Raw genomic sequence first — 27852 nt, forward strand, 5'->3', positions numbered from 1 at the left:
TCCTTTTGTACTAAATACTGTCAATAAATAGCCTGAGGACAAATAAAAAAAAAAGAAGAGAAATAATTCATCCTGTTATCCTGGCTTCTGCTGACACCAGACTTCTAAGAATATGCATTTCCTACTCACAGTTCTGTTAATTCCTGTAGCACTCTTATGTTCATTAACTTCCTTTTAACACTACTGTAGATTATTTCCATGCAGTTGGGGAAAAAAAAAAAAAAAAAAAAAAAAAAGGTGCAAATGGAGCAGAAAACAGAGTGGGGACTACAGAAGTTTGTTAGTTTAACAACAGAACTCCAAGAGCAACAACATTTTCAAACAAATGCAACACAAAATCCTCCTACACTGCAGTGTAACAATCAATTTGTTTGCCTAGAAAACTCCTAAAGCGCTTGTAAGGGAAGAAAGAAGTCAACAGACAACTCAACAATATTGGGAGATGGAATTTCTTAGCACATAGTCCCTACAGCAAATTGCAGGCAAAAAATGAAAGCTTCCAATGAAAGGGCCATGTGTTCAATTAAAAACAATAATTAGCATTCCTGTCCTTACCTCAGCAACACTGGCTCCTTTTGCATGAGTTTTCATACAGGAAATTCTCAATAAAAATGTACCACAGTTGGGTTTTTTTTGCAAGAACTGTACTCAAAGACTTTCTGGTAAAAACTGGAAAGCTGCAGGAAATTGGAATGCTCCAACTGTACCTTCCTTCAGAAGCAATCAACTTCATCTCATCCCCAATGCATTAACTGCACAGTAAAACTATGAGTAAGACCATTCTTCCATGCAAATGCCCATAAATTCAGCCATTTTCACAGCAAAAATGAGAACATATACACGTTTGAGAGAAAGAGGGAGTTTACAGACAAACAGAATTATATTATAAATAAAGGCATGAAGAGTGAACACATCACCTCTGATACTAGAACCTATGCCCTTCTTTCCCTAAAATAAGGTTCACTGCAAAGATGTATTTCATTATAAATGCTACAAGTTTAAAATAAATAGCTTTCCCGAATAAGAAATCTTTAATAAAAATACATGCTCTGCAGATGCATCACTGCCTGTTCGTTTTTCTCCCTTCTAATTAAAAGACCATTCTAACTTCTGGTTGAAATTCTCCCTGTTCAAGTGCAGTATATTCCAGAGGGTTGCAATGACATAACTTCACACACACATCCGAACAGGATTCCACATCTGCATTATGGTAACTTTGTCTTAGATTCCAATTTACTCTACAATATATTACACAGCAGAGATTCATTCAGATGATTTCCATAATGACAACAGTAGCTGGAAAAAAGTACTTGTCTGCTAAATTGAAATGTGACATCTATATCAAGGTAAACATCCGAGTCCTCTGAATACTTTATTGGCAGCCACACTATTTTAGCTTCAAAATAAATTTTCCCCAATAGCAGTTTTTATTCCATTTCAAATCCATCAGCTCGTCTAGATTCTAATTCCCAGAGCTGCCCCTTTGAGTTTTTAATCTTATCTTCCTAGTGTGAAAGTGCTGTGGACCAGCACTTTTAAACACAATAATGCAACAGTTTTTGAAAGCTATATAAACCGCGTGAAAGACTATCCTATTAATTCCCTTTCTCATTACCAATTTTTCTCTTTTATTTACAGGGCTTAGGGATTTTAAAACTCAGTTACTCCAAGGGAAAGAAGAACTTCAGTTTCACTGAGACCTCCCCTCTGGCTCTTGACATTTTCAGAAACCTGTTGGACAATAACATTCAGGTCAGCCCAGACATGGAAATTATGCTAAGCTTAAAAGAGATCGATTCTATTTTGTAGGCTCTGATAATGCCTTTGGGCTCAAAGCGCTTTACAGATACACTAGCAAAAGAAGATACTCATCTTCAGAGTATCAGACTGGTAGTACTAAGAAAACCCTGGCTGGAAAACAGGATGGTAAACTGATTAAAGAGCACCAGAGGGTAAAGAAGTAACTGGTTGTTTTATTCTACTTACAAAGACTTTTTGCTGAAAGAAATTATCCTGTGAGCTGGAAATAGACAACTTTCCTCTTTAGATGCAAACAACTACCAGTAACAGACACAGATGAACTGAAAGCAAATATTTATTAAAATACCATTGTTGAATTCAGCTAATTAACTGAGGGCGAGCCTAATGTTTTACGGGACTTTTGGTTTTTAAAAATGAATTCTCAGAGGGGGGAAAGGATTAAGATGATGCCACATGCCATTAACTGAAACACTTTGTCTTCCACTCCAAGTTAGGAAGACTGACCTAAGCTATCTGGAAGTTATGAATATTAAAGATAAACTAAAAACCTTGTCTCCAAGGCAGCAAGTCGTTGCTGATATTGTAACCTTTTGCACCACTCTGATCTGGGCCACAAACTCCTCCAGCCATCTGGATAAGGATTTCCCTAGACCAGCCTCCTTTTCCCTTTAGTGGTGCAGTGGCAGCTGGAAACCCTTTAAGAAAAAAATGTTTGCATCTCTCCAAGCCCCCTTAAAAGAGATGTCACACAGAAACCCTCTGGGTTTGCCTACTCAAGACAAAATACTGATTTTGCTAGAATATATGATCTTACAAACACTAACATCTGCAAGGGTGGTCAGTTTATAACACCAAATTACCTCCAGCATGAAACATGATGCCCACCCAGCCTCAGATCCCCATTTGAGGCAGTGTCCCCGTTTCACATATCTCCCTGATTTCAGACATCGATGGCATTCAGTGCCTTTGTGACTACCTAGACACTTCTGAAATTTCATAAGCTCAAAGTTTCTTGCCTGCGTCCCATCCAAAAATAAACCTTCAAAGACACGGGTACCCTTGGGCTGTGCTCAATTCCTCCTTGTCATACATACATTCTGGTTTGCTGACAGAATTAATTGGTTTGTGGAGCATGAAGAAACAGAAATAGCAATATGTACCTCAATTAGACTCTATTTTTTAAATAATTTTTAAATTATGAGACTTTAGGGACTTTAACAGGTTTGCTTGTTTCACTTCAATCAAACAAGGTTAGCAACTCATCATACATCCAGCAGTTTAACAGTATTAAAATATACTATTGAGTCAATCTTTCTGCAAGCAAATTCAAAGTGCACAGTAAGCAGATCTAAAAAGCCCTGTAATTTGCAACTGGCAATCACCGTTCTGGTAAAACTGTGAGGAGCTTCCTTAATTCCACTGGTGTTTAAACTCAAGAGCCAAAACACATCATAAGGTGTCTTTTATTGCTGTCAAGAACAACGATATAGATTCTCTTATTTAACCTTTTGTGACTTATTGGGATCCTCTGAGTGTGTCAGAAATGTTTGCTTCACTGAACAGTAGCTTGAGAGTCTCCCATTTTTCTGTTAGAAAGACACAGCACATAAAGTAACAGCCTTAAAGCCTGCAGTCAGAACCCACTGGCTCTTTATAAAAAAACTTACATCAGTTCTTAATTATTAGACATTTCTATCATAGCAACGATAAGACAGTGAATGCTTCAACTCCGAAAGAAAATGCCACCTTCTGCCAGAAACCTGAGACTGCTTTGCTACGCTCTGCCAGTGCCTAAAGGGAATATAAATGGATTGAGGAGGAAATACACGATGCGTCACTGATAAAATAATCTGGCATCACAAAAGGACCAGCAGCTACGGCTCCACCAAAAGAATCAATAAATGTGCAAATAGCAGCTTCTTTAGAAATCATTGCTTTCCCTCCAATACGTGGTGACAAACTCTGTGATAGCATTTACTTCAGGCCACCAGCTTCATTAAGTAAATCAGACTATCCTCATCCACCCACAAACTCCAGATGTCTATGGAAAATATTGATTTTTCTTGACTATGTTCAGGTCAAAGATGCAATGCAATAAAATAGGTTAAGACAACTACTGCCTTTCCAGTTTGTAATTAGAGCCCCGAAACGGTGTTTCTAGGTCCTGGTTTGGGATCTGTTGTCAATTCACTTTGACCTTAGGCGAGCAAATTTCAACACTCAGCAACTTGCTCCTTGCTGTAAAACAAGCAGTTAACTTATCTCAGAAGGCTGGTTGTTTGGCTTTGAGACTTTTTGCTCTTTTTAAGTTTTAATGACTGAATAAAATCCATTTCAGTGTAAGTTCATTAGATACACCTCATCCGCAACCAAAATCACATGTGAAGGATTATGTATCTGAGGATCCACACTAGGAGCTGGGTCTCCCGGTATGTCAGGGGAAGGGAACAGCCTCCCCGCAGCACCATGCGCAGAAACCACCCTGCACCTTCAATGGGAGGATTTTTTCTTCATTGCTTTCCCTGGGAGGACCAACATCTTTTCCTGAAATGGATAAAGTTCTGAATAGCAAAGAGATACAGTTTAGAAAGTTAAATCAAGAAAACAAGAAATAGTGACTTTTATTATTGGTTTTAGGTAAGATGCAGAACTATTTCCCCGCTATTGCAAAGATCAAAATTAGCCAGAAAATTTGAGATACATAAATGGTAGTGAGCTGTGAGCCCATAAAGGTACTCCTGCTGTCCAAATCAAAAAAGCAATGATAGCAGCCACTTCATCTCACTGTGATCCACAAAACATGGTTTGGTATGAAGGGATACAACAGATTAGAAACAAGAGTTTATAATGAAATTTAATGCCCTCAGTTCTAATATATATATTCAATATTTAATACATAGCAAAGATATCAAAGCTTATTGTGCCAGAGCTTCCATAAAAGCTTACAACAGTCTTTATGGAACGAGACACAGAATTTAATCATATCATTTTTCTTATTGGATTATTTGATCCTTCTTTGATTATTTTTTTATCATTAGCAGTGAGCACAGTACAAACACCACTCTTTTCTTGACTCCAGATCGCCACTGATAGCTGAGGTAGATGCACCACACAACAACTACAAGAAGAACCCTTGATTCACATCTTATGCACACAAAAAGAACAAAAACAATCGCTTCAGGTTCTGAAAGATATTAGCATGAAAAATGTTCACTGTTTTCAGATGAGTAGAAGAAGAAAAAAACCGCTCACCTCTTCAACAGTCTTATTTGGACTTTTATTTCTCTGCAACTTTAGAGAGTGACTTATCAGGAATTCCTGTGTGATTTCAGAATTTTTGGGAGAATCCTTTTCACTAAAATCATGTTCAGATCAGCCTCAACAACAGCATCAGGTGTTCCTGTCTCCCCAGACTGGATGAAACAAGTATCCAAATTGTGGTAGTAAGTCTCCCAAATTCAAACTGGCAGTCTGCATTAGGATCAAGCAAACATGAGCCATCCACATGATAAAGCCAGCCTGTTCCACCCTCTTTCTTCATGTTGTCCACTTTCATTTTTGGACAAGAACCTAAGTTTTGTGGCATTTCTACAATAACTTCTTTCTATCTTAGTGGCTGAATGTTGAAGGCATAGCAGTGTGCCTTTTTGAAGTGTCAAGCATCCTTACTTTCCTTGCACATAAAAGATTCACAAATTCATACAAAGTCCTTGAAACATTTGGAGTTTGAGCCTCAGCTTTGAACCAAGGAAAGCTATCATCTTGTTTCCCATTTCTGAGAGCACAGCCCGTGACAGCAGTATGCTGACTGTACTTGCCTAACGCTGTGATTTCAAGGTGATTTATTTTTGGGGGGCACTGGACATCCACCCGCTGGGAGTTAAACAACACTTCCATCTTTCGTTACTGTTCTGGTAATCACGTAGCTCTGGAAGGAACCATAGTTCATATGTACCAAAAATATCACATGAAAGCAAATGTTTTTTCCCCTCTCTTCCTTGTGGAGAACAGAGGAATAAAAGGACAGTTCTTGAGTCCTAAAGTTGGTGCCAAGTCTATACATTTTTTTCAGTTTGGGGCTGGTATTTTCCCAGTAGTACTCTAAGGAGCAGCTGCATCCCAGATATTGTGAGCATCAGCTATGCAAAGTCTCAAGACTATTCTGAAGACAGAAATGTTATTCAAGAGTGAAATATCAAAACCATAGGATTTTAAATCTTCAGATCTCATTTTTGCTAGGTAGAATACAAGATGCACATTCAGGTCATTAAACTGTCTCTTCAGACTATATTTATAGGAGTTGTACCAGCGAAGAGTGGTCCCGCAGAGGCGAGGAGCTTGATTCCCATGGAAAAACACCTGCTCCTCCAGCCAGCAGAACAAGCCGTTTACTTGAGCTCTTGTGAAACCACACAGTTAATGTCAGGCTGCTTAAGGTCAACATCACATCCAAGAAGTGACAGGAGTGCAATATATAGATATACATACATATACACACACCCCCCCGCCTAAAGCCAGCTATAATCCTGTTAGCATTGCCCAGGCTGGCCCCAGTGGCACTGCACTGTGGACTGATCCACCTCTACTTTCCATAGCAGGATCATAGCATTGCATCAGGAGCACACAGACCAGAACTCCTACCTCCAAAGCAGAAGTCCTGTCTGAGTATGACATTTCGTACCATTAAAAAGAGCTCTGAGTGACCCACCAGCGGTATTTTTTTCCCAGCGGTGAGAAGACACGGTTTGATAACGCAACATTTCATGGTAAGCAAGCAAAGTGCCTTTTGGCTTCTCACTCAACAGATACTTGACACCCACACATTGTGCAAACTCTATGTCCTCGTGCAAACAAGACCATTTGAATTTACAAAGGATGCAAGATATAAAATCTAAGACTAACAAAAACTGTATTTTTTTTAACACTGTACATGAGGAAGCTCTGAAAACTGTTCAGAACAGCAAACTGCTACCAGCAAAAAACAACAGAAAAATATAAAATAATACTGCATCACCTAATGAAAGAGCAGCTCTGAATCCTGTTCTTTATGGGTTCTTTCACCACAACCTGTCTCAAGTGCTCTAGGCCCAGAACCTTCTTTTCATACCTATCTGGAAAAAACCTGCATAAAGTACTACTCACGGTGTAACAATCATGTATTCAGTTTATTAAAAGTTTTCTTTTATTTAGCTCAATGAAATGGCAGGAAAATCAAGAGATCTTTAATGCCAACACAGGTTCCAATTTACTACACTGCAAGTAGGCAAAATGCAGAAGGAAAAACAAGAACATGCTGAAACCTACACTTTCTTTTCAAACCATCGTTTTGAAACTGATTAAAAAAACCCATCACTGTTATTTGATAAAGTTTGAAATCAACAGTAGAAGCTATTGCAGAAAAGGCTGGTGCATAGCATCTCCTCATTATTTGCCTGCACAATAAAACAGGAAGTTGTGAATGTGCTGTGACACGTGGTGCTAGAGGGATTTTTATCACTCTCCTTTTGCTTATGGTTTGCTGTGTGTTGTTGCCCCTAGTGATGCTAAGTGGATGTAAGAAAGATTATTTCTGGTATACGTGATGCAAAAGTACACATAAAAAATGAGGAATGTAAGAACGTGTGATGGTTGAGGTCAAGTTGTTCCTACCAATGCAAAGTATCGGCTAAAAAAAAATAATAGTAATAGCAGCCTTAATTAGAACAGTCATCTTAAAATATTACAGAGCTTGACAAAGACAACTAAGGGACAGTCAGAAGGGTAAGCAATCCCTGCTGGAAGCAATCCTTCTAACAGGCTCCAGCCGCCACCTGCCAGAAAGCTTGTACCTTCTCTGGGTGAGCTGGGTGCTCCAGCACCTCCAAGTGAGCTAGAGCCACCACCTGCAATTTAAAACAAAACAAAACCAACAGAAACACCCACACCAACCAAACAAAAAAAACCACCGGTAACAACCAAAAATAACCCTAAAAACCCAAACAAACTAACCCCAACAGCTTTTTGCCACTTTAAAGCTGATCCTGGTTGTGCTAAGGGAAATGCAAATAACAACTCAACAACTCTCTGACTTATAGGGAATTCCAGTTTTCAGCTAAGGAATAGGTTTATGCAAACTACATAGCCAGGGCTCCTTGCAAGCAGAAGAGCTTACAACCTCCCCTCTCTCCGTTTTTTGGGTTTTTTTTTTAAGAAATTTGAGATTTTATTTGCTCTCTGCTTTTGAAACAATAACAAGAAGGACTGTAAAACTTCAAATCGAGAAAGGAAAAGAATACTGAATGAAGGCACATTTTATTGGCTATACAAATACACATAGATACACACATAGAATAACACAGTTTAAATAGGTTTATTTCAGTTCCAACTAACTAGCTATTCTTTAGCTCAGAAGAAATGAACAAACTCTTGGAACATCTGAAGAATTAACCTCAGAAGTAATTTAAATTTTAAAAATTTAAAAAACACTCAAGCACCTATCCCTAACATTCATGTAGCTGGTAAGCTCCACTCACTGATCCAGAAAGCCATTTTTTGAGTGCATACACTCCAGGAATTAAACTGATGTTACTTTTGCTAGATTCTCAAATCCAACTAGAACTCCAAGTCAAGCCTAGCAGCTTTGCAAGAAATAGAGGAACAGAAGAATAATCGCCATTTTCTGAAAATCTAACACTCAGCTTTTCTGATCCATAGGCAACAGCACTGCTCCTCTTGGCAAGGCTCACATGTACAGGCACCATCCACAAGACCTTGGGCTCCACAGGGACCTGCAGACCCCGCTCATGGCAGCACACTTTGGTGCCAGCAGCCTCCTCTCAGCCCCCTATTCTCTCTGGAATCCTCTCATGGTTTTATCTTGGTTTTACGGTTCAGATATCAGTAGTTAGCTTACTTGAACTAAAAATGTAAACAAGTGGTTACATGTAAACACAACGAAGACCACTAAAGGCTTAGTGTCCTTCTGTATTGTCATGTATTACTCAAATGCAAGCTTCCAGAGATGCGCAGTTTGGCTCTCAGCAAGTCTTAAACTATTATTTGAAAGAACTTTGGTGGAAAATCTCTCAGGTTTCTAAATTCCAACATGACCTGTCTTAGGAGCTCTTTGCTGTCCTAATCTCTCATTATGCCTTAGATATTTCCGTGTAACCTCAGCACATGGCTTCTGAGGAAAGGGTAAAAATAAAAACCTCCTACGGCTCCTTCTCCAATCCTCTGCAGAATGTGAAACCTAACTTCACTGCGTTTAAATCTGTACAGTTTACTACACATCCTGCTTCCACTGTTAATTAACGGCTCAAAATCAAGACATCCATGTTCTGAAACGCTGCTGGAACACAATTATAAAACACGATGCTGCAGAAAAGCCAAAGGTACTGAGCTACTTGCCATTATGCGCTGCCAGACTGGGTGTTACTAAAATGCAATACCAAAATAAGCAGGACAGCAAGACGTAGTTTCTGATACCGATGCCAAGTTGTCCATGAAGAAAATACCTATTGGGTAACTGAACCTTAGAAGGTATTTTGGGGACCAATGTGAGAACATCTACTGGAAGGAGAGGAATAAGTAATGGGAAATTGCTAGTAAAATGAGTCAAAGCAAAGGAACATCTCTGAACATTAAACCCTTATACTTATTTTATTCCTATCGTACATAGCAGCTACAAAATGCAGACTGAATATTTATTAGCGAACTGGAACAGCAGCAGCTTTGCTGTGCCTCTTCCATTTAAAATCATCATGATTCAAGAAGTGGCTCAAGGATGGCAGAAATCTTACAAGATAATCTACAAACTTGGAGATAAAAAAAAAAAATAATCAATTTGAGCATACTAAAGGACAATTTCAAAACCCACAACTTTCCGGCTGATACTTCTGCCAAATATTATTTATCTGCATAAAAGTAAAAGCCATATTCCTTTCTGTATGCAGCAGACATGTTAACATCTGAATATTTTACATTTTTTTTGAAGAAGTCGGAAAAAACAGCTATTTCCTAATAAGACGGTATTCTCTCAGGAGCACTGTAATAAGAATTTTCTTAATCATGTGAAAAAAAATCAAAATACTTCTTGTTCATGCTACAGAAAGGTACCTTGAACACTGTTGGTTTTTTTTTATATTTCAGTAATTCAGCCAAATACATGTCCTGATTTTCCTTGAATAAAGAATAAATAAAGGTATGGGACGCTAAACAAATCCCATTTTGATTCCATCATCATCCAGAAAGTCATTAAATAAATTAATCATTGCAGACTCTAGTTAGCAATGATTATTTCTAATCTCCAAAGAGCAAGAACTGACATTCAGATCACAAGGGGAAGTGAAAGCGAAAGAGCCGTTGAGTTTTCTTGAGCTGCAGCTCACCAAGATGCAAACATGAAAACTCAGCATTATGTGGTGGCACCATAACGCACAATGCCCCTGTAAGGAAAATCCTAAATAAGGTATCATTTGGAAAGGATATTTGGGTTGAAAGTAATGGAAACTACTTGTCCATAATGGTTTCATGCAAGGAAGGAATTCAAGGGAAATCCAGTGTGTGGTACTACCATTGGCTGGCTTTGACTGCATGATAATTTCCCCAATAATATGTTCTCCATCCTCCCTCTGTTTTTGTGGTTTGAATTTTAATTTTCTTTCAATAATAGTAAGAGACAGCATCGCCTCATGTTCTGCTTTTAGACCTTTCTGTATCTTTGCTCTCCAGGTTTTTTTGAAATAATTCCCTACTTTCTCACTACTGTCTACGAAGAAGCTGTCCTTCAAGCCACGGCACCGAGCACACTGATGTTCAGCTCACCCCCAGCTGCTTGCCTCCTCCACTCCCAATCACGCTATTCTATCAGAAGAAATTTGTGGCATGAAACATTTCTCTAAACAAGAACTATCTGGAAAAACTCTTTACAGATTCTTAGCAGTGCACTGGTTTGAACTTAATGCTCTTAGAAGATGTAGAACGGTCTTATTTTATTAGAGGCAAACTTTATAATATTAAATATTTTACAAGCTGCAGTTCAGAACTGCCCATAAGCTAACCATCACTTCCTACATTTTCATTTATAAACTTTACAATATTATCAGAATCTGGATACTGTAGACATGCAGAAGAGGAATAAAAAGCAAAAAAAAGTGGGGGGAAAACCCCAAGATATGGCAGTCATGACTTCTTAAATTTTCCATTATTTATTATGCCCAAGCCTTTTACAGTCATACACGTCACAAAGGGACACGTGCTTTTCAAGCCATTTGAAATATATACATTAGGAAAAAAAATACCTTAATGGTTCAACTATCTGCCACTTGCCTCCTCAAACCTCTCCCAATCCCCTCTTCCCACCGATTTTCCTGGATTTCAACTGTATCTTTCAGGAACCCCACACTTCCCCAAGTTCAACATTAAGAGTCTGCCCAAGGCACCAGACCAAAAGTTACTGAGTTGGAGAGTGAGGAATAGAACCTAGAACTGGATTTTCCATCACTGCACTGGAGCAGCAGTTCTGTATTTAGCAATGAACACGTCTCTGTCAAAGATCCAACTGCCTAAATGCTCTTTTATCCCTGTGTTTACACAGATAATCTTGGAATCTGCTTGCCACACACAATGAAGCCAGATTAAAGGTCCACATTTGGATTAATTCAAGCAAGGTGGTCCCAGAATGTTTCCATCTAAAAAGATCAGCGTTAATTAGTCCCACTTTATTTTAATACATGAGGAGGACAGGATTATGTTTTTGGTTGTCCCAAACTCATTTCAGCCACTGAATACGTGCTTCACAAAAGGGTTGGTTCTCACTGACTTTGGCACATGGTGTCACACTCAAGGATTTGTTAAGGACTAAGTCAACGACTCAGATCAAAGTCAGTATCTGGCAGCCGAGGTCTCTCCTGAAGCAAAAAGGCTGCCTCTGACAGGGGGAAAAGTTGTTGCTACCAAAACTTCATTGCATCCATGTGCTCAGGGCAAAAATTCCAATTTTTCAGTTAACAGGACAATAATCAGAGTGCCAGATGTTACCATCAAGCAGAATTTAAACTTCAGCAGCATGCTTTGAATAGCAGAACCATTTAAGAAGCAAATCTATTTCTGGAAGGTAATATACAACACACGGTCAAGTTGTGAAAAAAACACTTAAATCCCCTTGTTCTTCCTCTTCCCTACATGATCATTTTCTTTCCCTTGTTAAAAGCATCCTTGCTCAGCCCTTCTGTCCTACGTTACTTCCCACACCTTTTTCCCTAACTCCTTGACAGGCATGTTATTTGCAAAATCTGTTATTTTATAGGAAAGAGCCATGAAGACACAAACCAGGGATGCATCGATGAGACGTAACGCAGGGAGAGCCAGACCCCGCTGTGCCGCCAGCACGCTCTGTAGCTGAGGCAGTCACTGCCAAAGAGCAGAAGGAGCAGAACTCGACCGCTGCTCCTTGTGGGGTTGAGTTTTGCTACGTACTTTCTTTAATCGGTTTTAAGCAACGCAGAGCAAAGTTCTCAGAAACACCATTAATGGGTAGCTATGGATCTCCAGCATTGCTGCCTGTCCTTCTGGAGCCTCTCGGTTATAAACAAGCTTATGAAAACCAGGAGATTGGAGTTAGGGTTGACACTGCCTTGAAGGACCCATTTCATCCTGGTTTCTGTGGCTCCCAGTCAACAGTGGGCAAAAAGGAATTAAAGGGAAACGAATTGCTCCATTTCTTGAAGCTCGTGTCAGGACCAAGTGTAACTCTGGAACCTTTTTATTTAAATACAATACTACATCTCATATAGAAGTGTCCTGCAAGAAGCCGACCCTGACTTCCCCTATTATATAGATGAGCATGCTGGCCTTTAGGCTGTCGCCAACCACGTCTACCAAAACATTATGATTTAAGAGGTAGCTCCGGTGTTGTTGTTTTCTTCCACGGGTTTGAAACCCAGCTACCTCCTCTACCATACAAATGAATTATGAAGAGTAGCCAAGGCGCAACCGCAATGAAAAAGCAAGTGTTTGTTTTGGTAATCAGTGCTCTACACAAGTGGCCAAAAGAAACCCTCTAAGATCAAGCTTCATTGTTTCAATATAGACCATCTTTTTTTTTACTTTTACCTGACTTCAACGCTCAAGTGCAGCAGAGCAAAGGTGATGCTGTCGGGTTGCTTGTACAGACAACTCCCTAATTTCTGGAAAATTTTAAGACACCACTCAGCTACTTGAAGTCAAATCCAAAGACAGACTTCTGGTTTTATTTCCTGAAAGCATTAAGGCACGTACACAGATGTAAAATTATTTTCTGTTCAGCTTATTATATAGCTTAAATAATAACAGCTAAATTATTTCTCATTTTTTCCATTAAAACACCCCATTGTCTTTCAAGGGAGTTTTGTAAGCAAGGGAAATTATTAATCAAGGGAAATTATTAATCAAGGGAGCATTATTAAATAATCTCAGCACCTGCTTTTCCTGTGGATTTTTAGATTTCAAAAGAAAGCTGCTAGCAATGTTTGGTCATATATCAAAAACTTCTACGTGTTGTTTTATAATTAAGCAAAATTTAATACCGGGTAATTAAAGTATTAGGTTGTTGAACACTAAGCTTCTCGCAAAATCTTATTTTCAAATAAACTGAAATTCTAAATACATTCTAAATGGAAGAGAAAGCAGCAAAGGAAGCCAATTTTCCCTATTCAGCACTTACAGTTATTTTTCCAAAGTTTTGCTAGAACAATGCCAACCTAATTTTTAGGCTGATATACTTCCAGCATAAACACTGCATTCTCTCTTACAGCTTTCAAATGTTAGCGAGTACATCCAAACATTAAAAGACAGCCTACTGAAGCTGAGGCACCACACAAACCCGTGACAGACCAACAGCTCCTGGTATTCTCCCTCCCATCCTTTTTGTCAATCTCAACGACTCAATCACACACAAAGTAATAGGCCTAATCCTGCTAAAAGACAGAAGTATCTTTTCCATTTTACTTATTTTCATCATTTTTTGCTTCTAGTAAAAAGACAGAAAGCTAAACACCTGAAAAAAAAAAAGAGATCATTCAGTATTCAACATGTTTGTGTACATGTGAAGCCAGTGTTTTAGATGTTTTTATTTGAAATGTCTCCCAACTCTGCTGATGAAACCAATAGCAACATGTCGTGATTGTGACAGATTTTCAAACAAGTGGGTAATCACAGTTTTGCATGTGATTCTTCTACATTTAAAAAAGAAGACTAAAGGAAAGAAATACTAAAATTCAATTTGAATACATTATTACAAAAGCTACCTTAAATTCAAGAGTGAGCTGCTAAACATACGAGAAGGCAGGGAAGAATTTTTAGTTTTAAAAAGAAATAAAATATTATAAGGAATAACCATGTTATCCTCCGTACCGCATTGGAATGATGCCCTATCAGTAGTAAATAAAACAGGAACTTTGAAACGCACAGGCTTCTGCTTGCACAGCTTCAGTTAAACATAGAAATCAAGGTGTGGGCTGAATTTCACTGAATCAGTGGATTTATACTGACATAAAAATGCAATGAGAGCTGAATGGGAACTATATTCCTGCAGGCTCAGCTATTTCACCTTCTCTAATAATTTCTATAGACCACTGAGTTGTCGACATATTTTTTCTCACTATTAAGAAATACTGACAATAAGCATATAAATATATTTCTTGATGACAAAATTTTAATTTCTCTCACATATATCGCTTTTTCTCCTACATCATGTTATGACACATCTCCTGCGATTTTTAGATTTTTCTTAAAGCTCTTTTGTCATGCAGATTGTACCTCTTTATAAATAGGTTTTTTGCAGTGGCAAATCTCCAATGTGACAATTGTCAGGGCTTTGGTCCACTGAGTTATCTAACTTCAGTGCTTAATTTTAAACATATGAATAGTCTCCCTGAAATGTAATACTCATATACACTTAATGCTTATCATAGTTATTAATAAATAGCTTTTGTATCAAGCACTGCCTGGAAACATTGAGAGTAAAGCTTCATTCTTCAGAGATACATATAGGACTAAGATGATCCATACTTTGCAGCAGACTCAGTGCATCACAAATTAAAGTAGTATCAGAGGAATAACAACCACCTCGTATTTTGTTTTTCATTATTATTTGCTACATGTTCAGGGAACCCAGTTGTTTACGATTATTTACAAATTATACGCAACATATTGTAAAACAGCCCTGAAAAAGCCTCTAGTTAATTTGCCTAAGGTAAATAAACGAAAGCAAACTACTTTAAATTCTACACCTCTACACTTAGAGCAAAAAGGCAAGCTGGTAGGCTGTGCATATTGCCTAGCATCTTTTCACGGGAAGTTTTCATGATAATCAGTTTCACAGAAATTGTAGATTAAAAAGATCAGCAGACTCTTGCATTCACTCCCTTGAAATCCTGACAACTTCTGCATGTTCTCCAAGGTTTTCTGTCAGAGGAGCAAGTCCCATACATTTGGGCATGGAGATCACTGCTAAAGGTTGACATTTCACGGACCAGCTGGTACCTTCCAACCAACATGCTCGATCAAAAAAAAAATAAAAAATGGGAATAGGATTCGGCTCGAGATTAAAGACATCCGAATTTAGTCATCTGCATGGAGGTATGTCCTGTGCAGTTGGTGTTTACCATCCCATGCTAGTGAACGGAGACAGAGCTGCCGCAGCCGATGCAGGAGCCGGGCAGCCAGGGCAGTATGGCCTCTCGGATCCAGGGGATTGCTCTACCAGCAATATGCTATTGAACATGGTTCAGCAGACACATGATCATGCTAAACAGCCCTTTTAAGATATATTATAACATCTATATCATGCATGATGTAACTTTTTAAATACATATTACAACACTATAACCTATCTTACCACATATTCAAAAATTGCCATTGATAACACAGTTTTTATACATTTTCACATGCTCCAGAAGTCGTATATATCTAGCAACCACTCTCATTATTAAGTCTGTAGATTAATCAACATCAGTCAATAAATTAGGACAGCATCCATCAAACAAGCATACAAGCAAGCAATCCAACCTATTTGGATTTTGGCCTCGTTAGTCTCTTGCTATTAAATGTAATACTCAGCACCTTCTTTTAAAGACATAAATGTACCCCTTGTGTTTCATGCTTGGTAAAGCCATGTCACTTCTCACACTTCCACTTGTATAAGAAGCCACAATTTAATACCTTTGAAGAATAGCTGACACCTTGTGGAAAATAAAAAAAAAACCCAACAACCCAACACCAAAAAGTCCATTTTGAAGGAGTTTTCATAATATCAGGTATGTTGTTGGCTTATTTGTGGTATATAATACCAAACTACTTTTCAAGGCAACACCTCTTTCAAAGGCCTTTTCCCAAGGAGAACAGCGGTTTCTACAGCAACCAGTTGTGAAATCTTAAGTCCAGGAGTAGCACATAAATAAAGCAAAGTGTGAAGAAGAAGGTTATTTTCTGCTAAAATTCTTCTTTAGTGAAGAACCAGAGAAAAACAGCATCAACAAGTAAGTCTAGTGGAAGAACCATACATTAAATATAAAGTCTCAGGAACTTTATCAGCTACATCAACTCACCACAAATGCCTTCAGTATTGCATCTGAAACATCCTCACCCTGTGTGCCATAACAATGCATAATTCTCAAAGCCTGTTCTTGTATCGTATTTATCTCATGGATTTTCATTCCGCAATATTTTAATGCCTCTTCCTGATTCTCCCCTTTTCATCCTGGCATAACTGAGCCGAGTTCAATCTCTCCTGGGTTCAAGCGTATGAGCGGTCTGGCACATGGAAAAAAAAATCTTTGGAGAAAGAGCTGTTAAGTAGCATCACTGGGGTTATAGAGATGGATTGACTGGAGGGGTACATGCAAGCCCAGAAGGTCCATGTGTGCCTGGACAGTAAGCTGAGCATCCGGATGCAGATGAGATGCTAGCACTGCATGAGAAGAGAACGCGGAAGGGTGCTAGAACACTTGCAAGGCAGTCGGGGTTATACTTTTAAGCAGAGATTAAGCAGCTCGTTAATTGATTAATCAAAACAATTAACTAGATGTCAAATCACCACAGCAGCGAATTTAAACAGTCAATTAATTCATATATTCAAAAGAACAGTAAATAATTAATAAGGAATTAAAGAGTTTGTTAATTATGTGGCAGTAGATTAGTTATGCAGAAAACTAAGTGAGAAGCAATTAATTAATTATGCAGAGAATCAAATGAGCCACAAAATATTTATGCAAAGAATCCATATAAATGGGCAGTTTAAAAGCAGATGGGTGGCAAAAATGCTGAGATATGTTAAAAAAAAAGTTTAATAAGGATCAATTACTAACAACTACAGTTAGCTAAGCTATTAAGAAAACCATTTGAATCAAGAATGAAAGTCAGGTCAGAAATCAATTGAGTGAGGACAATTAGGTTATCAAATAAATTCTAAAATAAAGACTCATCCAGACATTGGGAGTTATTGACAATTCCAAGGGGCAGGTTTGGTTTAGCAACACAGGTCAGCGGAACTGAAACGGACAGCAAAAATATGCCTCTGCCACAATATTTTAGTAACACAAACTTGCCATCCGCTTTGCCATCCGCCTTTGCTTACTGCCCCAGTGCTGTGCCCTGCCTGGTATTCAGTTTAGATTACAAATGAATTAGGATTCACGTTTTATATTCATCTGTAAATTGCCATGCATACAATTGTAGCATTAGACAAAAATAATACTCTGCATGAACATTATCTCCAAAGTTTAACTCCCCCAACATGCCTTCATTAAAATTGTAAATGAGCTGCATAATGGATCTGAGAAAACGGCCCCACTTACATCAGTTAAAGGGACAGAGATGTACATTATGGCATCACTGTAACTAGAAGGTAAGTTACACTGATGTGATGCTACAAACCTGCCCAAGCAGTGCCTCTGTGGTAACTGCAGACAGTATTGGCGATCAATAAGATACAGTATAATGTCCATCCGTAAGAAATATTTTATTTGAAATGTCTGTCTTATTACTCAGATGATTGAGATGATTTTTTAACACATCAAGTAATGCTAACCTATGGGAAAAAAAAAAACAAACCACCAACCACCCCCCCCCCCAAACCAAAAACCACACCACAACAAAAAACACCACACACAAAAAACCCAAACCAGACTATTTTTTTGGTATAAAGTAATTTTAATTTGGTATAAAGCAAATTTTAAAAGACAAGATGGTAAAGACTGGATGCAGTAGGTGCAGTTATAAATCAGCTGGGATTCGCCCATGTTTAAAGTTATTGGTGCCACTGGCTATCCTAGAGGAGGGAAGCACAAAGGCTTCCTTCATTTTCAAATCCAAAAGGCAGCCTGGGGATCTGAGAATGTGTCTATGTATAGAAATGCAGGAAAACTTTATGTGCTTCAAAGAAAAAAGAAAAAAAAACCCAAACCAACAAAACAAAAGTCAACCTCAGTAGTTGAAACAGATTCAAGCTGTGAACAGCTCCCGGCAGCACGAGCTCCAGGCTTGCCAGCAGTGTACGCCTCAGAGCATGGCTGCTCTAAGGATGACAGGACAAGGTTTACCTGCTTCCAGGACAGGAAAGACAGATGAAGGACTGTGAGAAAAACTGGTGTCTTTGGAAAGCCCTCAGGTCTCCTTGTTCACAGTATGGCTGCTACTCCATATTCCTGGGCTCTCCCTAAGCTCTCCCTCAGCTGGCCTGGCAAAGGATGGAGCAACAAACTCATGGTTGGGTTTTTGGTGCCCTTGGCTTCACTCCCCTAAACAACTGATTTTACTGCCAAGTCAATCACACAGTGCCATTCAGGGGTGAAATGGCATTAGTCTTTTCTAGCTTCACTTTTCCACATGTTCTTTATTACAGCAACAGGATTTGGAAGCAATGAGTACAAACATCCACAGCAATATGTCTCAACGTGGTCTGCACAATGAAAAAAGGTAAGAACTGATGCTGCCATTTATGATATCCAAAATCACCAATGTCAATTCCCAGCCAAAATAGCCTGGGAAAACTTTTTTCTAGAGACCATCCAAATTTCCATATCCAATGGAAACTTTTATCTCCTCAGGCTCTACCAAGATCATTGCCCATCACAGCGCTACAGCTCTGGAAAGTCAATCTCAACTTGTCTTGGGCTCCACAAAGATTTGGTTTAGCTTCTTTAGTTTATCAGCAAATTTCCTCATGAGCAGGTGGCTAGGCCTAATTTGTTTTATTTATCTTTGTATTTTATAACCATACATTTCACATAATAGCACTAACAAGTAATTATTTGGGGTACGATTAAGTATTTATGAAGATAAGTATTTATGTAGTAGTTTTTATGACAATGATACAGCATGGAAGAATACAATCCTGGTATCACAGCAGAGGCCTTTGAAAGCTGGGACATGGGACATGGTGTGGAGGCCAACAAGCATGGGAGGAAAAAGGCCACAGGCTGACACTGGAGACCCAGAGCCATAAACAATTCATCAACAGGATTTCAAAGAAATGCAGACCTGGGAGTGGGAAAAGCAGTTTTAGGAGTAATAAAGAGATCAAAAAACATACTCACCATATGCAGCTAATGTATGTAAAATACACCACATATAGTGAATGCAATCATACCATGCAGTTGCACACCAGTTAAGAAACAATGAGGAGAAAAAGCATACCAGAAAACACAAAACCAGCCTCAAGTGGCCTGAAAAACTGCAGGATGCTAATAACTTGCCACAACCCCCAGCTGCTTCTTCAGGAATATGGGTACCATCGACCTTAGGACCCAGAAGGGCAAGAGAAGGATGAGTGTAACAGCAAAGAAAGACTCTACTTATACATACAGAGAATACGTGTATAACAATTCAAACTACGCTATTATTATTTTTGAGGCTCATATGATTTAAATAAACTTTTTCAGCCACACCGGCAATAAATTCTTGACTTCATAAATAAGTCATAAGGTAAATATATAAAAGAATTTATTTTTGTCCACAGGGCAGATTTGTTAGGTATCATTCCCTTGGAAATTCATGTATTCACCCAACTACAACTTCCTATTATGGAGAACTGGATCCAAGGTCAGGTCTCATCAGTCTCCAGGGAAGGAAAATGAAGTGAAAAATGTGAGTGCTCATGCCTCCATGGAGGAGTTTCCAAGCAGTCTCCAAATTCCCCTTTTCTATCCCTTCCTACCTTCCAAGACAGAAAGGAAATGCCTTAGAAGTAGATGAGTTGCTTCTCTTTTTACCCCTTTCCATACAGCAAGATACCAACTTTTCTAATGGAAATAAGAACTGATCATATTTTTCCATAATTACAGAAATTCCCCGGAAAATTTTTGTTCAGAGTTTTCAAATAAAGAAGTCTTTTCAGGAAAAGCAGTTAACCTCTTCCCCTTGTCCATATATACACAGCTTCAGAGAAGATGCCACAACAGCCTGATCCAAGGTCTGAAGCATTCCTCCAAAATGACACGCTTCAACAGTTGTACAAAATTTCGGATAGAAGCACTATGTATATTAAAGAGACATTTCATTGTTGGAAACAACTCAGAGCTTTGTGCATCTGTGCAGAGCCAAAGTGAAACAAATAAATGGTGAGAATAAACCACCATATTAACCTCTTTTGATTTAACAAATAACCTTCTACTATTATTTCAAGAAAAGTCTCAACAGAAACAGACAATTACCATAGCTGAAAAGGCCACTGTGCTCCCTTAATGGCTGCAATGAAAACCATTGTTAGAAACTGTAACTTCATCACCCAGCTGTTTTTGTACCTTATTCTCCTTGGTGTGGCTTACTGCTCAGCACAGGTTTTCAACTCAGGACAAAACCATAAGAACGTTGTGGAAGGCTCTAAGATGCAGTAACAACTTCTGCAGCAATCTTTATTTCCCCCTAGTGACTGAAATTTCCTTCCTTTCCCTAATACCTTCATATGCCACACAAGGACAATTCAGAAAATTTAAACAGATGGCCCCGCATTTTATCATGAAGCAAAAAACATCTAAATGTGTGTAATCATTGTGAAAGATATCAAAAATGGACAGTATCATCTTATTGGCCCTTGGAGGTCCAGGAAGGATGTTTCCTGGAAGTTGACTTGTTAAAATACCCATTTAGGGTGAATACTTGATACGTTACATTTACTGCAGTGAAAATCAAAATAATTTTTATTTGTCTGAGACAAATATGCAAACCTAGTATTAATAATGTTATAATATGCAAACTCGTCTTGTTATCTAAAGGCAGTTAGCAGCACCAGAATTAGAAAGTATATTCTGATGAGCATTCTCTCTCAGGATTTCTCTCCAGCCACTGCGACAGTCCTTTGCTCTACAAGATGCCAAGTCATAAATAAGAAAGAAAATAAAACCAGTAAATGATACTTAAAATAGTATTAGAGACAGAGTAGAATATAATGCTTGCCAAGTGGGGGAAACAAATAAATCAATATTATTTAACACATTTCTAGATTGCCAACCACCAGAGCACATAGGAGCTTACAACAATAAAAATACAACTCCAATATAGTACCAACAATGAGCAGCAACAAAATCGATCAAAACCTAAGTGAAATGCATGAAGCTTTGGTTCTAGCCGAGAAAGCTCTCATCTTCCCTGAGCAAACGGCAAAAAAATGGGAGTGGGCTCTGGCCAGAAGACGGCGGTTACAGAAAATCTAAGGAAAGCAAGGTTACAGCCAAGTTTTTAGATCCATTGTTAATACTGGGGAGAAAAAATGTTATTAAGTGGAAGAAAAAAATAATTAAATGTACCGTATTTCAAAGTGATTCAAAGAGAACAAGAGATCTGTTTTATGCGAATACTCCATAGCATTATTTTTCAAAGTCCTCTCTGAATTCATCATGAGCCCCCACATTAAGAGCTAGAAATACATACGTGAGTCAGGGACAGTCATGAGAGATTTAGGAAGGTAAACCTAAAACACAGAATGGAAAAGCCTACTGCCATTGAAGATATTACTGTATCACCTCACTATGCCCAAGGACTTACTTGGAGCAATGAACATTTCCTAGGCTTACAATTGAAAGAAATTAACTAACTGAATTTTAAGTGAAGAGTTATTTTCTTCCAAGTGTTCATTCATTACAAAATGAGAAATAAGAAAAAAACCCCAACCAACCACTGGATGCTTTTCCATACAGCATGCTTTATCTGACTGGGGAATTATATTTTTTTTTCAGAGTAAACAGCTTTTTACACGTACACTTAGTATCCCCCATAACAAATACATGTCTACATTGGCGTGACTCTTAGCAGCTCTGAGCAAGTGAGAAAAAATGGGGGCAATCTTAACCTTCTGATTTAGATAAGGGCTGACCAGGTTTCCCCAGATATCTGTACTAAGAAATGATGTTCAGATGAACTCCAAGGACTTCTGATATTTTCCAGATAGTTGAAAGGCAAGTCTGAGCTACTGACTCCATTTGGCTGCGCAGATATCCAACCCACAGTGCGTGAGCACATCAGCTACACAGGCAGCAGTTCCAAAGCACCCGCTGAGCACACATAAATAACACCCAAATGTGTATGTTGATATTCCAATGAGTCCAGAGCACATCTGAGTCAACAAGCAATTGCTGCATAATGTACAAGGACATTTCTCTCAACAAAATTCTGGATAGGAATACGTAGACATGTGCTATACATCTGATATACATATTCCAGCTGTTTCCCATTTCCTGTGTTGCCAGAGGCTCTGCCGCTCTGTCTCTGGCAGTTACAGAAGTGAGAGAAAACGCAGGACAAACAGATCTACCAAAGGGCACAGATCCATACGGTACAGAAAACTAGGGGAGTGCACCAGCATCACCACAAAACAAACGCAAAGTACTGCAGGGGACTGTTACCTCCAGGAAGAATAAAGAGAGAGGCACGGGGGGAAGACTCACAGCCAGGGGAAGCTGCAAGTGGAGGTTCATAAACCAGAAAACTGAAACGCAGGCAAGAGGGGCCCTAATCCCATTTTACCTAGTCACAGCAGTGTTTTAATCAAATTTAAGCTCCTCAGCTCAGGATCTGTTTCACTGGATGAAATGTAATGCTTTCAGCCTTAAGCTAAATGAACCTGTGAAAATGATAAATTTTAATATTGGGCCTGGCAGCATGACACCACTCGTGGCAGCGTCGTCTTCTCGCAACTCAAAACTTGCCTTGGTAATGTACAGAAGCAGAACATCTAACTAGCCAAACCTCCAGCTGGCCTCAAGACTTTTCCAGTTAGGCAGTCTTTATTAATACAAAGGAACATACGAGCCAAATGCTTTTATTGCTTTACTAATCACCTTTATTGATATTTGCATGAAACCTGACTATTTTCTCAGTCCATCTGTTCCTGTTGCTCATTTATAATGTGAACTCTTAATTCTGCCTTGTTAGAACCAGCTCATACGGAGGGAATACTGTCAGCAAAAAGAAAGGATCATGATTTTTAATGGAGAATGGGAAGCAGAAGCCACTAGATTTGCTATTAATGTCACTTCTAATAATCCTTAAATAGAACTGCTTGTACATACAGACCTTTTCAGGATGTATTGACTGTATTAAAAAGTCAAATAAATGTTATGTTAAACTAAAAAGCAAATCTTTTAAAGGAGGAGTAAAAATATTATCTCTTGTAACCTTTCTTGAATGCAACCAGAGAAATAAGTAATGATTTAAGGTGTTTAGAGGACACGAAGCTAGTTTTGCTACGTATGTATGCACTTCACAAGAGCCACACAGGCATTAGACAACTCCTCATCCGCGTACTTCAGATATAAAAACAGTAACCAGAACTCTTCACAGATACCGTTGTCTGCAGATTTACGATAGGGTGCCCTACTGATGCTATTTATAAACTGGGCACAAACAGAAGGTCCCATTCTTTTCGTGGCCAGATCCCAGCCATTTAAATAATATCGAAAGGTGTGACCTAAACTATACTGCAAAGTTTTTGCCAGCACATCTTTAAAAAATACCAATTAGTAACATGGCTAACCCAGTGTATACACAGCCCCTAGTCTCTACTGGCACAACCACCTGCTTTAGCTGATGAACTGCTGGTGTTAACAAGACCTCCAGGAAAGCTGTTAGATAGGAAGCAGTACAGATGTTGGGTTTTGTTTGTCTGAATTGAAAACTGAGCATTGTGTAATGATTTTTTTTTTGAGTTGTATTACAGCTTAGGTGTACTCACATACTGAGTGCACTTCAAATGGGCACCGTGAGGCCAATGGTGATCAGCATACACATCCACAAAGTAACAAAAAAGGAGCGCAAGATCTGGATTTGCCTGAACTGCAATGACAAAGAGCACATGAGAAAGGAAACCTGAACGCCCTGACCACCTAGCTCAGACTATCTCACTTCAAGATGGTCAAAACAGCACTGGCTGGAGAAACCAGAGTATCAGTTGCCCAGGTCTTACGCACCTCAATTAATCAAATTTCTGCCTCAATAGCAAGGTTGGAATTTGCTCTCTCTCGAAGCTGAATGGATAGTATTGTAACTCTGACTGTAGGGCACAGCAGGAAAAGCCTTCCCCTACGTGCAAAATCCATTGATAAAGAGGTTGCTTTTCCGTATGTTTGGTACCTTTTGTGGAAACATTTAATTATACTAGCCAAGAAAAGACAATTTTTGACAGGATAAACCACATCTCCTCTCACCATGTGAGTAGTTACCCTGTTAAACCTTTGTAATGTAGACTATTGGTAATGTGCCATATTGTGCCACAGTGAATGTAAGATTTAAGCTTGCTTCACACATCTTTATCCGTATGCCCAATTTTAATTTTGAAATAAAGAAATATATATGAGAAGGACCTGAAAATTCCCTGGGCTAACATAAGGCCTATTCAGGACTCTATTAAATAAATTGTAGTTCATTTTTCACTGGGAAAACAAAATGCTATGTGTCAGACATTCACTACTTCATGGGTAACTTTCATATATTTCCAATGTGAAACTTGTTTCAATTTGCGAAGATAAATGTCTTGATTTTTCTTCTTTGCTTAGTAACAGCATGCAGGGTAATACAAGCTGGGAAAGTTGGCATTTTTCTTTGAGCAAATTCTACTCAGCAGGATCCAAATCCTTAACTGGAGAAAATCAGCATAATTTCTTGAATATTAGATGCTCAAGAAACGCTCAGTCTCACCTTTCTGAGAAATTCTGAAAAATTAGACTTTTTTTTATTAACAAGTTAGCCTGCAGAAAGTTAAAATTTGATTAGGATAATCAATATTGCTTGTAAATTGTGATATATAATACCAAAGTAGCTCTTTCCTAGAAAACTGAGAATGGAATGAATGAACGCGGCACAGCCGCAATGCAGTGCTTCTTCCAACAGCGAGACCTGCAAACTTACCAGTTCTCTAAATAGCAGCTGTGATTTCTTTTTCTAATTACAATTCACTCTCTCTCCCCTCCTCCAACCCCAAACTAATTTTAACATAGCTTCTTGTTAATTAACTACGTTAATTGGTAATGCTTCTTGGCAAATTTAGCAGGTTTCTGCAAGCACTGGCTCTAATATCTGTGTAAATGCATAGTCATCCTGATAAAATTCATGAGAAGTCCCTCCCTCCACTCTACATACTTCTCCTCATTCAAAAATCTGTCTCCCTCTCTTACCTAAAGTCTGGCTGTGAAGTCCCAGAAAATTCAGAGAAGACCACTGCTGAATACACTATAACCCAGAAATCAAGTAAGAACATCCTCTGCTATAAAGCTCTGTTCCTCAGGATACTTTCTTAAGAGGGTCTTTGGATATGTCATAGTTGCCAATTTCTGAACTTATTAGGAAAAAAAATAACATGCAAGTGCAAACTAATTTCATCCAGCCCTGCAAATACATTATTAAATGCTGAATCTTCTTCAAGGTTTGGAATTTAATGAATTAAGGAGTCCACGTTATCTGTAATGGCATGGAGCACTGTTATGTGCAGCTGAATTCAGCCACAACCATTATTGAGTCGATGGAAACCACTGGGATTTAGCTTCATTGAAAACCGTTTATTTATTTAAGTATGCAAATATTGGTTTATCCACGCACTGAGCTAACTATAGATTTCAAAATGTTGGCTTTAACTATTTTAAATTATTTTCTGAACGCTTACCAACCTGTACATTACAGGAACACAACCAACCTATGTCATGACAGTGATGTTTTTACCAAGATCTAAGAGAAGGGAATCTTGCATCACCTCCCCTTTGATTAGCCAGCATCTCCTATCCCAAGACCCCAACACCTCACATTGAGAAAGTGCTACGGACGTCCTTTGCAAACAAATGCATAGACTGTATTGGAAATACTTCCAGTATGTTACTGCACAACTCAATATCCAGATTTTTTGAATTGAACAAAGGTAAAGAAACTACAGTAGCATCCCCTCCACTCTTGTCTTACCCTCCCTCCTCTTTTATGCTGTACGCAACCTGGACCTGGAGCAAGACAAAGGGGTTTTAGGAAGCTACTTTCTAGAAAAGGTGCATGCTTTCCTGCAATACTGTTCACTGCAGGAATGATTCTGCAGTATGTAGAAATTAGTAACCTCTTCCAGAAGTTTGGCAAGCACTCCAAGCTGTGATTTCAATTTGTGATAATAGGTATATCCAGTATGAACCATTCCCGCTTGCCTCACTGTTGCTGTTCTCGGTACAAGAATACTTCCAGTGTATTCTGCAATGAGGTTTGTTAACTGTAGCTCTGCAACAAGACTGGTGAGGAAAAAAGAGAGGACTTGAAAGCATTTGAAAGTCATTCTAGAATAAATCTGCAGCCCCATAATACTGCGCTGCGTTCTGAGAAACAAGAGCTGCCAACTCAGCTAACAGTAACTGAGTAAACAGTAGAGTGAATCTGCTGGAAAATAACTGCTAATAGGACCAGGAAGAAAAATGCCAACTGCATTTTTAACAGGAATCACATCGACAACACCATGTCTGCTTGACCTGTAGCATAACAAATAGTTCACAAGTCTTACAAGTAATGAATAGCTCTAAAAGCTGTAAATTTTTCAGTCCTTCATTACGAAGTGACAACCGTTGCCATGCCAGAAAGGTGTCATCTCTAATCTGTCTCTGCACCTCTCTAATAAGACACATCTTGATTTTAATGTATGTCTAAAAAAAACCCCATGTTTGCACTCTCTTTCTATTCATTTTTTTAAAAGTTTTAATGATTTTGTGTACTGTTTAAATTTTTCTTCGTGGACTTCAGAAGTAGTACTGAAGCTTCTTCCCCTCTTTTCCAGCATGGACTCTTCTTCCAAAAGCTCTTCAGAGCTGCAAGATTTTAGCTTCCAGAAGAGAAAGGACTGAAGTAGTATCAATACAAGAGGAAGAAACAACTGGGGAATAAACCCCACCCCGATTCAAGATTATTTTCAGCAAAATCTTCTGCGTGGCTCATCAGTCCGAAAGTCCTGCCAAGCTTAATCACTCTTGTTAGGATCCTAACCTACAGCACTGGGAAGAGTAGCCAAATACATCAGCAAACCAAAATTGTCAGTGAAAGTAACAAGTACACAGAAGAAGCTAACAGAATGTATCCTCAATGCAAACACAAATAGCAGTTGTGATTTCCCAGAAGTGTGTCACAACAGCATGTGATTCCTACCAAACTTCCCCAACAATTTCAATGTACCGCCATTAAATATGCGCCATTTTGTATTACAGAAAAGCTCTCTAACTTTTGGTATGACGCTATATTAACTTAATAAATTTCAAAATACGTCTTTCCAGACTCGAGTTCCTCTGAGCCAAAATTCCAAGAAATGTTTAAGTCTTCAAAATTAAGGTGGACGTTTCTCTAATGAATAGTCATACAAAACGATTTTTGCATAAACAGTATTTTACGCATTCAGTTTTTGTTATTTTTGCTTTTAGCTACTTCTGAGAAGACATGCAGTCAATCCCTAACACTAATAAGCACAGCCTCCAGGGGGTTCCACTTAAATCTTTCTAGCATGAAAAGTAGACAGTGAAAGAAAAGCTAAACTTCACACATTCAGCGAGATTCCTTGAATTTAACTATACATGGTTAAGTATCTGCCATACAATACTGCATCTTAGCTTGCAAAAAACATGTTGAGTTACT

At 38.6% G+C, this 27852-nt stretch overlaps 1 protein-coding gene across 5 annotated transcripts in view; it reads right to left on the reverse strand.

The window, feature by feature from the left end:
• Positions 1–27852, reverse strand: part of TRAPPC9 (trafficking protein particle complex subunit 9) — a 508745-nt gene that overhangs the window by 170003 nt on the left and 310890 nt on the right. The window contains exon 22 of one of the 5 annotated variants that reach the window (XM_027789611.2): positions 19106–19260. The exons of the other annotated variants lie outside the window; for them this stretch is intronic. Coding sequence (XP_027645412.2) covers positions 19121–19260 — 140 coding nt within the window. The 3' untranslated portion in view covers positions 19106–19120. Of the gene's footprint in view, positions 1–19105; positions 19261–27852 lie in introns of those variants that run through there. 5 annotated transcript variants of the gene reach the window in all.

The sequence above is a fragment of the Falco peregrinus genome, chromosome 3 (assembly GCF_023634155.1).
Source record: "Falco peregrinus isolate bFalPer1 chromosome 3, bFalPer1.pri, whole genome shotgun sequence".
NCBI classification, from domain to species: domain Eukaryota; kingdom Metazoa; phylum Chordata; class Aves; order Falconiformes; family Falconidae; genus Falco; species Falco peregrinus.